This window comes from Mytilus trossulus, chromosome 2, assembly GCF_036588685.1.
Source record: "Mytilus trossulus isolate FHL-02 chromosome 2, PNRI_Mtr1.1.1.hap1, whole genome shotgun sequence".
Classification (NCBI taxonomy): domain Eukaryota; kingdom Metazoa; phylum Mollusca; class Bivalvia; order Mytilida; family Mytilidae; genus Mytilus; species Mytilus trossulus.
Window position 1 is genome coordinate 90,367,355 of NC_086374.1, and position 14,390 is coordinate 90,381,744.

Here is a 14,390-nt window from a genome sequence, read left to right on the forward strand (position 1 = left end):
AGAAAATTTTTAGTGAAAATTCAACAAGAGGATTTAGGTAAACAGTCCGTTTAAAATTTCACCAAAATTCCACATTTTTTTATTTGTTTCCAAGGATGTTCATCATTTTTTCAAATATCAACATCCTCAGACCTGGATCAGATTAATAAAAACTTTTTTTTATTTTTTCCCTTTTCTAGGAAGGGTGAGAACTCTAAATAGAAGAAACTTAAATTATATGCTTACATCTAAACTAATAAAAGGACCTCAGATTCAATCACATGAGGTTTAATCTGTCTGAATGGTCTATTTTAACTGTAAACCTAAAAATGTTGTTTATTTTCACTTACAGCAGGTTTAGTCTGTTGGAATCTAATAGATGATCCTGTAAGACTTCTAGCCTGTTGTTGTATTGATGAAGTCTGATATTGAGGTCTCACATTAGGCTGGCCAAATTGCTGTTGACCTTTGAACCCATTGGTCACTGGGGCCTCATTTTGTACTGCTGGTGCTGAAAAAAAATAAAATAAAAGTGACAAAACTGAAACTTTTAAGGAATGTTATTTGGTCCAATTTAAACAAATATGTGCTTAAAATAGGATCAATTTGAAGCAGGTTTTACAGTATTTTACTTCCTGATTCCTGATCACATGATCATAGAGCATAGCCTTTTCTAAGTCCAATCAATCTGAGTCACATCGTTCCAATAACAATGGTTGCATGATTACTTATTTTGTATAGAACAAAAGCATGATATAGATAAAATCACTGCTTCAAGTGTGATGCAAAATTTCACAATATTGAAATTACAATTTGGAAAGTTTTGTTGTGTTGATTTAACTCTCTTATACTATAGAACTAACACCAGATCACTTGGATGAGCAACACATAATCATTTAAATCTGTGGAGTGAATTCAGATGGTCTGGAAGGGTAAGCAATTTCCTGCTCTGTTAGTATACATAGTCCACAAATGACCTATCCAATTATACTTATCACTTTGTTTGTACTAACATAGGCAACACAACAGGGGCCAAATGTGCAGCAGGATTTGCTTACCCTTCCAGAGCATTTGATATCACCTATTACCATGAGGTAAATGATGCTTAGTCTTTAGTTTTCTATGTTGTATTTTGTATACTGTTGTTTGTCTGTTAGTCTTCTTTTGTCAGCCATTGCATTGTAAGTTGAAATACACCTTATTGCTATTTGTCCCTCATTACTAAAGATCATAAAGGTTCACATAAAATTTTGACGTCACAATAGAAAATATCTGACACCACAAAGGAAAAGTGATTGAAATGGGAAGTTAAAAGTGTCGCAGATTCATAAATAGTGATCAGGTCTATGTTAGTATCTTTAGTCTGTCTTTTGTAGCACCAATCTATGAATCATAACAAGCAAGCATACATTGATTGATGCAATAATTTCTAAACTTAAATATACCTCTCTGTTGTGTTCTGCTGGCAACTGGACTGGCTGTCACAATCCTTGACATTGATAAATTCTCTACAAATATTAAAACAAAAACAATGTTAGAGTTTCTGTGAGTGTTTAAAGTATAAAATGACAATCTTTTCTTTCTGAAATACTTCAACTAATATAACTGAACACATGAATGTTAAGTTATCATCAAACCAAAGGCTTTCTGACTTAATACTTTTAAAAACTTATTTTTATATTCATCTTTGAAAGTTTCAACAACAAATCTCCTTGAACAGTATATTAAAATCGTTTGATGAAATATAAATTACCTGGCCTAGTAGATTTAATCCTGGGAACAGATCTCCTGGACAAATGTTCCCTGAGTCGAGCCATCTTCTGTGGACTTGTTGTTTCTGTAACCTTACTACTAGACAGGGGAGCAGATTTTGATTCCAGTAGGGAATCTGCTAAAGAAGATAGCTCAGCACTCCTATAAATATAAGTCATAGTTAATTTTCTGTGTCGAAAATAAGATGTACTTTGACCATGCTCTATAATACCACTTGTATATCTAGAAAATATAATTTACATTTGCTTAAAAAATGTGACAAACATTTCTTTCATGTGAATGACATTTTTGATAAAAACATTTTGGAACAAGAATGCTTCCCTGTTACACTAAACATACCCCCACTTGTAATTCTCAAACTCATATCTGCCTTACTGTTGATAAAAAATGAAGATACATTCTGTATAGACATTAGAAGTGATTGAGAAATGTGCGATAAAAATTAAATCCATTGACAAGAGGTATCTGCCAGAACGTGCTCACACATATTTCTACTCATCACTGTCACTTAAAATGAGGACCAAATATAAAGACATTCTGTTAAGCAGTATTGACGAAAAGTGTGACAGAAATTTGTTGGAAAAATAGATGAACAGGCAGACAGACAAATGGACAGCTTCATGCAATATTGCATCCATTCTTAAAGTTGAGGTAGTGTTAAGCTTTGAAATATCTTATCAAGATTTAATAACCTAAAGTGTCTCTTTAATATCTGTACAGTAAAATACACAGATTAATTTTCTCTACTATCCCTAAAAATCTAGATTTACTTTCATACCTTCTGTAGAAAACAGTTTCTACCACTATATCATAGACTCACCTTGACTCATTAAAAGTATCCTGCCAAGCTGAGGTCTTGTTATAAATCTTTAGTTGTTTTAATTTACTTTCAAGGTCGCTAAGTTCTAGATTCTGATGAAGAATTACATTTCTGTTACTTTTGATACTACGGTAGATTAAATCTGTGGTTGGCGTTGATATTCTGTAATCAAACAAGCAAAATATTAAGGAATAATGCAAATTGAAGATATTTTCTCATTATGTGAAAGAAAATATAAATGACATAAGAATTTCTGAGATAATTTTAAAAATATTAAGCAATCATTGAATTCAACAAGTAATCTTTGTTATAATTTCCCACAAAAAAAAAAGAACAAAAAACATACAAGTTATTACGTTGGGTATACTCAAAACAAATATTTATACAAAAAGAACACATATATAGACAAACCTTGCATGTTTTTTATTCTTATTCTGATATTCCTGCCACTGATTATCTAGGATAGTATCACATTCCCTTAGTCCACGGTCTAATATCTGGTACTTCTGTTGTAGGGCCCGAAGCCTTTCTTGGTTAGCAGGATCCAAGGTTTTAGATTTTAACAAGTGGATATACTTTGGGTCTGTATTTCTCTGTTCCCTCATCTTACATTCTTCAATCATGCTGTAGGAATCTAACAACAAAGACTTGGTGTCCTCAATCTCCTTTGTTTGATCCTATGTAAAATAAAATAGAATGTTCAGAAAGTCATCTAAATATAAATATGTATATAAAGGGGCATAACTAAAGAACAGTAACAGTGACAGGAATCTAACAACAAAGACTTGGTGTCCTCAATCTCCTTTGTTTGATCCTATGTAAAATAAAATAGAATGGTCAGAAAGTCATCTAAATATAAATATGTATATAAAGGGGCATAACTAAAGAACAGTAAAAGTGAAGGAATCTAACAACAAAGACTTGGTGTCCTCAATCTCCTTTGTTTGATCCTATGTAAAATAAAATAGAATGGTCAGAAAGTCATCTAAATATAAATATGTATATAAAGGGGCATAACTAAAGAACAGTAAAAGTGAAGGAATCTAACAACAAAGACTTGGTGTCCTCAATCTCCTTTGTTTGATCCTATGTAAAATAAAATAGAATGGTCAGAAAGTCATCTAAATATAAATATGTATATAAAGGGGCATAACTAAAGAACAGTAAAAGTGAAGGAATCTAACAACAAAGACTTGGTGTCCTCAATCTCCTTTGTTTGATCCTATGTAAAATAAAATAGAATGGTCAGAAAGTCATCTAAATATAAATATGTTTATAAAGGGGCATAACTAAAGAACAGTAAAAGTGAAGGAATCTAACAACAAAGACTTGGTGTCCTCAATCTCCTTTGTTTGATCCTATGTAAAATAAAATAGAATGGTCAGAAAGTCATCTAAATATAAATATGTATATAAAGGGGCATAACTAAAGAACAGTAAAAGTGAAGGAATCTAACAACAAAGACTTGGTGTCCTCAATCTCCTTTGTTTGATCCTATGTAAAATAAAATAGAATGGTCAGAAAGTCATCTAAATATAAATATGTTTATAAAGGGGCATACCTAAAGAATGGTAAATGTAGGAAAATTTTGATCTTGATCTGTGTTCTGTGGTAATAAGCATTGTTTATTAGTTTCATAACATTTCATTGAGTCACACAGTTAGAGAACAGAAACCAACTTTGGGACATACAGACATACCGACGGATGTACGTACAGACGGACCAGGGTAAAACTTAATGCTTCCTCCACTACAGTAAGTGCTTAAAAATATTTTAATACATGTATTTGCAGCAAAATGTTTTGTAAACAGCATCTAATTGTCATTTTTCAATAATGTATTACATACATGAAAACATCTTAGTAGACATAATCACAACAATACATATTTTATCATTGATTTTTTACTTGCAAAAGTTGGAAAATAAATCACCAATGAAAAGTAATAGATTTACATTATGTACATAAGAGTGATTTTTTATAATCATAAACATATGCGTTAACAAGTAATACATTAACTTTTCTTGAAAAAGTTGAGCACATCTAATTAGTGTGAAGTTATGGTGATTTTATTTACCTCATATATACTATTGTTATTTTTTAAATATAAACTGTTAACACAGAGAAATGTCTGGCCTTTTTGTTATTTTGGTGGTAAAATGCAAATTAAGAATTAAAAAATGGCAAACATTTAACATGTAAATTATGCAAAATATTAAAAGACAATGAACCATGACGACTGAAGATACAGGGCCAATCAATCTCCATAGGCATTAGACTTGCTCCAGTCATGCTTCAGTGATTCCCCTTTATAATTAACCATCTTTTTCCCACAAAAGGAGGGGTCTGGGTCCCCTGCCTCCCTCTAAATCTGACTCTGTAATACATATAAAGAAGGTAAAAGTTTCAAAGTCAATAGAATTTGCGCCAAACTAAACCTGATTCAAAAAGTAATTCTTCGCTGTAAAGTAATGTTATAATTTGACTGTACATTTTTAGAAAATGGCTATATTTACAAGGGAATTTGTAGTTAATGTACCTTTGTCAATTTTTTAACTTCTTCATTAAACTTTGTCATTTCTTCTGTCTTTTTCTTTAATTTCTCCATTTCTCTTACATCACCAACGGCAACTTTGTTAGATAAAGTCTTATTTCTAAACTGTTTAAGTTCTTCTTCAAAATGTGTCATCTAAAATACAATAATCAATGCAATATATCACTGATGTATTAAGATAAATAAATAACCAAAACATCCACAATAAATGGTAAGAGGTATTTTAATAATTCAAAGTATATAAGAAATTCATTTTTGCTGAACATAATAAAAAGAGATTTGACATGTCTGACATGTATACTCAGAACATTGGTGAATTTGGTGGATAGTTGTCTCATTGACAATCATACCCCATCTCCTTATTATACATCAATACATACAAATTGCCAACTAGTTAAAATAATAAAATTGGAAAAGTATCTGACAAATCTTATTAAATCTTACCTCTTCCATAATACTTTTTGTGTAGGTGCTGTCAACTGTCTCTTCTGAAAAATTATTAAATATAGTATGGTCAGAAATGGCACATAACACTCTTCATTTTTAATGTACACTCTCCATTTTTAATCTATCTATGGCCAAATACATGAAAAGAAAAAGTTAACTAATTAAATGTATAGTTCAGACAGGCACACACGTTTCTTGTCTATCCCCCCCAAAAAAAAATAACAGCTGTGCCAGGAGCTCATGATATGGCACCTATTTTTTCAACACATAAAATTTGATGGATTGGAGGTTACCTTCAATCATCTTGTATTTGTTTTAATGGAACCGCTCTGACATTCTGGTGGAAATAATAAAAATTATTGCTATTTTGTGCATTTTACCTTTGATCTTTTTATGTGATATTTTTTCATATCATGCTACTTGCTTGAGATTAAAAATTATCGTTGGAAACTAAGGAGGCATGTGGCGTTGCTAATGAAATTGACATGAAATTATCAATGTCATCATAGGTAAAATAACGATAAACAGATTATCATTGGTCATCTCAACTAGATTGCTTTTCTTGCTTTTGCCATACGGGCTCAAGCAAGAAAATCAATCTCTTTGAGATGATCAACGATAATCTATAAATATTGGAAGAAGCCTCTACTCTAACACTATAAATATCTAATAGAACAGGCCTTACCCTCTTGTTGAGATTGTTGAGGCTGAGATGTAGCTACTCGTGGTTGCACTGTTTTGTGTTTTGATCCTTCCTGAGAATTATTTGGTTGTGGCTGACTTTGTTGAGAACCTACAAATATAAATTCATTATATATACAATAAAAATAGATTGCATGTATTGGTGAAGAAAAAAACCAATTTATTCTACTGTTTGATTCCAAAAAAGACAAATTATTGCAAACCAAATGAAAGTTTTCGACAGAGTCATCTCCTCTTGGTCAAGGTATCTAAACTTTTGTCAGTTCTATTGTCCCATTGAATAAATATACTAGCTATTGTTTTCTGTGTAGTTTATTCACTCAGACCTTTAAATTTCTTTAAGGAGAAATCTATCAATCATTGATTTATGTACCCGAGTAAAAAAATGGTCTTCTAATTTGATGAAAATTCATGTATTATTAATCCTAGTACAGTATTGATGTTTATTTATTTATTTATTATACATTTCCGACATTGTTCCTATTGAAATTTGTCTTTTTGTGTGTTTGACAAATAAAAACTGGAAATTAAAGATATTCAATTAAGGCTTTCTTAAATGTATTCTATAACTACACAAGAGAGAAAATTTTAATAGGAACAATTGCAACAAAGTGTATTATGATGATCATACTTGAATACAGATACAAACCTTGCTTTGATGCCTCAGGTCTGCCTGTGCCTCCTGTAGGTTGCCTCTGTGGGAGAGTATTACCTGGTGCTACACCACCAAGTCCAGGTCCAGATTTAAATCCTGTCTCATTAGATGATGTTGTGGTGGAAAATGATTTACTGGCCACTGGGGAACTAAACAAAGATGTTGGAACATTGCTGCTGGCAGGTGGTGCTGATGATGATACAGTTCCACCAGAGGGCTTAGCAAAGTTAAATGAGATTGGTGTAGAGGATGTAGAACTAGTAGCTGGCATTGAGGATGTAGAATTACCAGATGGAGTTGCAGAAAAACTAAATCCACTTCCTGTTCCAGTAGGGGCTGCAGAGAAAATGGATGTAGGGGCTGCAGTAGGAGTTGTTTTTGGTGTACTTCCAAAACTTGATGTTCCGCCAACGGATGTCCCAAAAAGTCCCTGTTTTGTGGATGAGGGTTCACTAGTTCCTGTACCAGAAGTTCCTAAGACAGACCCACTGCCAGCTGGCACACCAAACATACTTTGTTTAGGGGCTGATGAATCACTGGATGGTTTACTTCCAAAAAGAGATGCACCACCAGCTTGTGTACCAAATATACTTGGTTTGGTGGATGTGGCTTCACTTGAGGGTGTTCCAAACATACTTGGTTTAGTAGATTCACTAGTTGAAGTACTGGTAGGTTTAGCGCCAAAATTAAAACCTGATGAAAATATAAAAGCACAAAAATAATGAATGTGAATTGATGAATTGTGCTTAATCAATTTTTTCTTTATCAAGTCATAATATAGTTGTACTATGTTATTTACTGTTTTTCCTATGTAGAAAGAAAAACAGTTAGCATTTGTTCCAAAAAGCAAGCTTTTATCTTTTTGACAATATATAAAAGATTGCCATAAAAAAATCAAAGCAGTACATACATGTGTATAGTATCTAAATAACATCTGAAAGAAATATTAAGTTAAATTTGTGCCATATTGCTAGTTGTTGACATGTATTATACATTAAAGTGACCCCGTTGGAAATAAGCGGAAATGCATTTATCAGCTATCCTGAGAAATATATCAATTTATAAGTGTATTTTTAAGGCTTGTTCGGCTAATATTTTCATGTCTCATATTTTTAACCACACTTGTAAATATTTGATATAATTCCTAAAAGAATTTAATCTTTTTATTATATAAACATGCTTTACATTTACATATTTAAGGTCATACCAGTTGACTGCGTTGATGAAATTCCAAACCCTGTGGTAGATGTTGCTTGAGATGCAGCTGGTGTCACTGTAGGTGGCGCTGTAGTGGAAGATGTGAAACTAAACGGCGATGCTGTAGCTGTAGGTGCTGGTTTAGTTGATACAAACTGGAAACTTAGTCCGGCCGGCGCTGATGGCTGTGTAGGCTGAATACCTGCTGATGGCAGTGTTCCTGTCACTACTGGTGGTGCTAGGAGAAAAAAATATATCAGTGATTATCAATATGTTAAATATTTACTTTTTGTTCATTTTTTGTACATAATTAAGGCCGTTAGTTTTCTCGTTTGGATTGTTTTACATTGTCATTTCAGGGCCTTTTATAGCTGACTATGGGGTATGGGCTTTTCTCATTGCCATACAGTCCTATAGTTGTTAATTTCTGTGTCATTTTCGTCTCTTGTGGAGAGTTGTCTCATTGGCAATTACACCACATATTCTTTTTTTATAAGGACATTTCTATTCTTCAGAAAACATGATGGGTATAAATAAGTTCACTATATTTCGTTGCTAAAAAGCTTCAAATTTCCTATCTGCTGGTTTTCTGAATTTGTTATACCAGTGAGTCCAGTATCCCATCAAATTTCAATGTTACCTCATACCATGAATAACTCAACTCTACATTTTTAAGTTAATGTCACTTTTATGCATCAATATTTAAGATACCAATTGTTTAATTTAACAATCATAAAATCATTACAAGTTTTAGGTGTGATGTTTGCATTGATTTTATCAATATTTTATTTTAGTCTACCAAGCTTAAGGAACATTGTAAACTATTTACTTTTAAGAGTTTCAAAGTTGTCAGGTGCTGATGTCTAAATGTGTGTAGATTAATTAACATCTGTTGACCCTTAGATTTTCTAGCTTGATCAACAGACTTTATTTAGGTTTACTGACTCCATTAACAGACTCACCTTTAGATTGCCTGGCTCCATCAGCAGACAAAACAGCAGGTGCTGATGTCAATAATGGAGTTTCAGGATGTGTGTAAACCATATAGAAAGGAATTAAGATGCCTTCTGATGATAAGACCAGGAAAATTGGGCATGGTGGCAACATTGTCTCTTCAGCTGAAATAAAAATACATAATTTTAGTTCATGAGTGTGCTACACTTTATGTCCAATGGTTTCCTTTTCAGACAGTTAATTTTGACCTTGTCTTAATTTTTTATTCAGTCAATTTTGTGATCTTACAATAGTTGTGAATTTTATCATTGTTTTTTACTTAAATTTCATTATGAGGGTTTAAATTTTTCAATTTTTTTCTTCCTTTTTTAGAAATAGAATACAAAAGAATAAATTGTATGACTGATCTATAAATCCTTTCCATGTTTACATCTGAATTGACTTTTTTGTGGAGTATAAGATATCTAATAAATCAAGGGATTGTAACATGAGCTGCAAATTACTGAAAATTCAGAAGAAAAAGGTGAGTTTACAATCATTGAGAGTAATGTGACTGGGTGAGTATCACAACAACATAAAAGAACTCAACATTCTGATTTTCATAACAATCAATATAATCATGCTATTAAATGAACACAAGTGCATATCATTGTAATGTATTATAGGGTTATTGAATGAATATATATTGGGGATTATTGTCCTGAGTCGAATTTTATATTGCAAGAGCTTGCAAGTGCAATATATGGTCTACGAGGAACAATATTCCCCATTATCGGTCGTCCCACTGTCTATATCACTCTGTTCAGCTCTTAATATTATTCTGTATCATGTCTTTGTGACGTCAAATACGTTGACCCGGCTTTAATAACTTTAACCCGGACATATCAGCGACGTCATAATGTTTGAACCTACGTTAATAACTTTGACCCTAACTTATCAAGTCATCTTTTGTGTGCTGGTGAAACAAAGAAAACACTTCTGGAACACGCAAATATAGCTCGATTTTTATCGGTCGTCCCACTGTCTATATCACTCTGTTCAGCTCTTAATATTATTCCGTATCATGTCTTTGTGACGTCAAATACGTTGACCCGGCTTTAATAACTTTAACCCGGACATATCAGCGACGTCATAATGTTTGAACCGACGTTAATAACTTTGACCCGAACTTATCAAGTCATCTTTTGTGTGCTGGTGAAACAAAGAAAACACTTCTGGAACACGCAAATATAGCTCGATAAATCGATTATCAGATTATCTGCATATTGATATTGTAAAATATCAGCTGCTTGACATTATATGAAGGCTTTTTGATCTTGTTCGCTACGCTCACTCGACAAAAAGCTTCATATTATGTCTCGCAGCTGATATTTTACGATATCAACATGCAGATAACCTGATAATCGGTACATATTCATGCAATAACCCTTTTATTGTAATATTTGAAAGTAAAAATTGTTTTTTAAAAACTAAGATTGTGTCGTTGATGACGTCATGAATTTTGAGGATTTATTGCACTAGTGTGATATAAGAATTTATTGCACGCTATCTTTTGGTTACTTTCTGTGGGAAATATTATATTACTATGCAATAATATCAATTATAAAATAATTTGACTTACTAAGAGGAAGGGGCATCTGGGATGAGAAGTCAATAGCTACACCCATAGTGTAAGCTTCACAATGATCAGCTGTCATAGGAATCTCTGCCCTTGCTGAATCTTCTAAATTCCATCTCTCCATACTGGTCTAAAATGAAAAAAAAAATCCTTTAAATTATAGCGTTTATTAACATCAATGACAGAGATATCCTCAAATGACTCTAAAAGAGGTCCTAATAGGGGATCACACATTTTATTTACCATCTAGAGGCTCTTAATCGCCAAAATGACACACCAGGCAAAAATATAAGTCAGCACCATAAACACATTGGTCATGTTTTTTTAATAATAATTAAAAAACAAACACTTTTAATTGATAACCTTTAATTTGAATTTGGTCCAGCGTTTTCAGAGAAGCAATGCCTTTAAGAACATTTTTTTCAAAATGACAAACACCATGTTTGTTTTGTTTTTGGGGTTACAGATACTTCAGATAAATCATTAACAGATGAAATATAAAATTTGTCAGATGTAGGATCAAAGTTTTGTATTCCAACTTATAGACAAATGGATTAAAATTCTCTTAAAAGTAAAATTAATGCGGGAACAAAGGTCACTTGAGGATAATGGACCACATAACTTGGCAGTATACCTTGTTATCAAAGTGTTTCCCTAAAACAGCTATTTCTATTGCAGTACTTGATGTGGCAGTTATCATCTCCCTGAAAAAATTACAATACACAGCACAATAAAATAGGAACAAACCAAACAACTCATTATTAAATTTTTTTTAGACTTTGGATATTATCTCAAACCAAGCAACTAACAATCTATTTTAATGTTTTTTTAATTTAATATACATGTAGGTGCTCCATTTTACTCATTTCCATTTCCAACACATTATCAAAGTGCTTGAAAGCACTGAACAGTAAAGATTGGTTCAATTTATCAGTGGGAAGTAAAATTAAATATTGCATTGGTTGTTGTTGATTTAACAGCTATTCTAGACAAAGGAAAATAACTCCAACTTTATTAAAGTTGAGGTTAACCATGACATAATTTATATTTCTAGTACAGATATTAGATTCCTGCACCTTGTAAAAGTTATGTTATTTTCTTAACAAATGAAACATCATTTTGTGCCTTGAATATCTGAGCATATATATAACATTGATAAATTTCTGGAAATATTCATAGAAAGAATGTATAGAATGCTATGATCAATGCACTATATTTTGTGTATCAAAAAAGGTAGTGATCAACCTTGGAAGATTTAGATATCAAGCCAGTCCTATAAGATTTTGATTGCATTTCATGCAATCTTTACCTAAAAACATAGATTTTTTATTGATATTACTTCAATTCACATTTGTGTCATTATCTTCAGTTTAAAAAGAATTCATCTAGGGACCATCTTAAACTAGAATTGAGGTTAGAAATTTTGTACCATGTTGAAGGCCTCTCTGTAACTTTGAGATGAAGAACAACAAACATTTTTTTCTTGGCAAGTCCTTTATATGGTCTTGCAGGTATATTTAAATGAAATATCTAACGAGATCTAATTCTTTGAATGTCCAATAGTCCTGCAAGTTTCATGGATCGAGATTTCTAATGACAACAAAATCTTAATAAAAAACTTACCAGGCAGGAATATAATGAAAGAAAAATTTCTTCAGTCTCTCTTCGCCTCCACCATAACATGGATCTTCAAGTGAAGTGTACCTAGGTGGCGCTTCTTTCTAAAAGATACATTATAATACATCAATTAAAATTTATCTTAAATGTTCAATAAAAATTATAATAGTTTGTGGAAAGTATAAATTACAAAATGTAAATGACTATCTAAAAAAAATTAAAATTATAGTTAATGTCTCTATAATTTAATTTTGAATTTATTACGTCTACTGATTGGCTGACAGTTTTTTGTCTCTCAGGTCAAAGATATAAATTGGTCATGTGACCTTGACGCCATCAACATTTTTTCATGATTTACTCCGGGTCAAGATAGAATTTTAGAATTAAATTATAAGGAATAACTTAATAGTCTAGAAATATTTGATATGTGTTATTGGCCCGAGAACACAGTTATTTCGTAGTGCATTTCTTTTAGACAATAAATTTAAATTAAAAAAATCGCACCAGCTCTTTCTCAAAATTATTTTTACAGTGTAGTGTACTACCAGTGAGACAAATAATATCAAAATTATAGAAACTTCTCCCAGCTCTAACTCAAAATATTGACAATTCTGTGTTAAGGGGGTGTAAAATTCAGTTTGACAGCTTCAGACGTGATAAAATTTGACCTTTTAGAACTGGACCAATTCACTACTTAACATAAAGTTTCAGCACCCAATTTTTTTTGACATGTAATTACATCCCCTTACTTACTATTTCAAGCATTTAATATAAAGAAATAAATTGGGAAAGTGTATTAAATAAAACATGCAAGTTATACACTGTTTACACTAGGGACTATATTCGTAGACAACGAAAACCAAAGGACGATAACTGTGTCCTTGGACCTATTGACTTAGTTATATAATGCGCTCTATAAATATTGTATTTATTATTTTATTGACTTAGTTTTACAAACAATACATCTCAATTGTAAGAATTAGGTTACACGATCATCCTCTGCATGAACATAAACTAAATCATTCAATTTACACTTAATTTAATGAAGTGTTTTTATTTGTTCTGTATCAATTTGGTTGTAGTGTTTTCATGGTCTGAGATCAACCCCCGAAAAAAATTTCTCTTCAAATAAGCTAACTAAGATTTTAAAGGGAGATTTCTTAATTAATCGAAAAACTTAGTATTTCTTATCCCAGGCAAAAATTACCATAGCCATATTTTTTTTGGATCCTCAATACTCTTTAACTTTGTACTTGGTTGGCTTAATTAATACTTTGATATGAGCTTCACTGATGAGTCTTATGTAGACGAAAAGCACGTCTGGCGTACTAAATTATAATCCTGGTACCTTTGATAACTATAAAATATATATGGCTGGAAGGTTTAGAAAATTAAGTCCCTGTACAGAGAACTATTGACCTTCTGTGGGAAAACCAGGAATCCTAGTCAATGAGGATTTTAGTGGAAAGCACCTGCTACAAGTGTAACAGCCTAAGTATTGACATGCAATAAATATACTGTCATTCAGCACTTCAGCTTTATAAGAAAGGGAAGTAACTCATATATTGTTATACTCACACTTCCAGTAATTAGGATAACTGTGGGTTGATCACTGGCAGCAGCATTCTCAGCAATGTAGGCCACCATAAAACTAAAAGTTGACAGCCAAATTATACCAACGACTGTAAAATACAATTACATCTTCCATGTAAACAACATATCCTTATAGAAGAAAAATACAGAAAGTTTGCTTATTGCTAGGTGACATATTAAATAACTTTTACCATGTTTTTGATATACTAATTATTAATTATAGTTATTAACATAGTTTATTCTAAATATACTAAATTGTCACCTCAATATTTTGTTAAGTAAACTTGTTAATAAAGTTTAACAGCTGAATAGATCACTATATAAAAAAGAAGATGTGGTATGATTGCCAATGAGACAACTATCCACAAAAGACCAAACACAGACATTAACAACTATAGGTCACTGTACTGCCTTCAACAATGAGCAAAGCCCATACCGCATAGTCAGCTATAAAAGGTCACCTGATAAGACAATGTAAAACAA

At 32.0% G+C, this 14,390-nt stretch overlaps 1 protein-coding gene across 1 annotated transcript in view; it reads right to left on the bottom strand.

Annotated features, from left to right (window-relative positions):
- The window catches only part of LOC134708321 (nuclear pore complex protein Nup214-like), a 40,937-nt gene that overhangs the window by 12,726 nt on the left and 13,821 nt on the right, over positions 1–14,390 (bottom strand). Inside the window, exons 6-20 of the mRNA XM_063568768.1 lie at positions 13,893–13,996; positions 12,321–12,418; positions 11,332–11,401; positions 10,701–10,827; positions 9,088–9,243; positions 8,136–8,363; positions 6,923–7,621; positions 6,257–6,364; positions 5,569–5,612; positions 5,110–5,259; positions 2,984–3,249; positions 2,573–2,734; positions 1,733–1,893; positions 1,425–1,487; positions 330–490 (exon numbers count right to left, since the gene is read on the bottom strand). Coding sequence (XP_063424838.1) covers positions 330–490; positions 1,425–1,487; positions 1,733–1,893; positions 2,573–2,734; positions 2,984–3,249; positions 5,110–5,259; positions 5,569–5,612; positions 6,257–6,364; positions 6,923–7,621; positions 8,136–8,363; positions 9,088–9,243; positions 10,701–10,827; positions 11,332–11,401; positions 12,321–12,418; positions 13,893–13,996 — 2,597 coding nt within the window. The remainder of the gene's footprint in view (positions 1–329; positions 491–1,424; positions 1,488–1,732; positions 1,894–2,572; positions 2,735–2,983; positions 3,250–5,109; positions 5,260–5,568; positions 5,613–6,256; positions 6,365–6,922; positions 7,622–8,135; positions 8,364–9,087; positions 9,244–10,700; positions 10,828–11,331; positions 11,402–12,320; positions 12,419–13,892; positions 13,997–14,390) is intronic.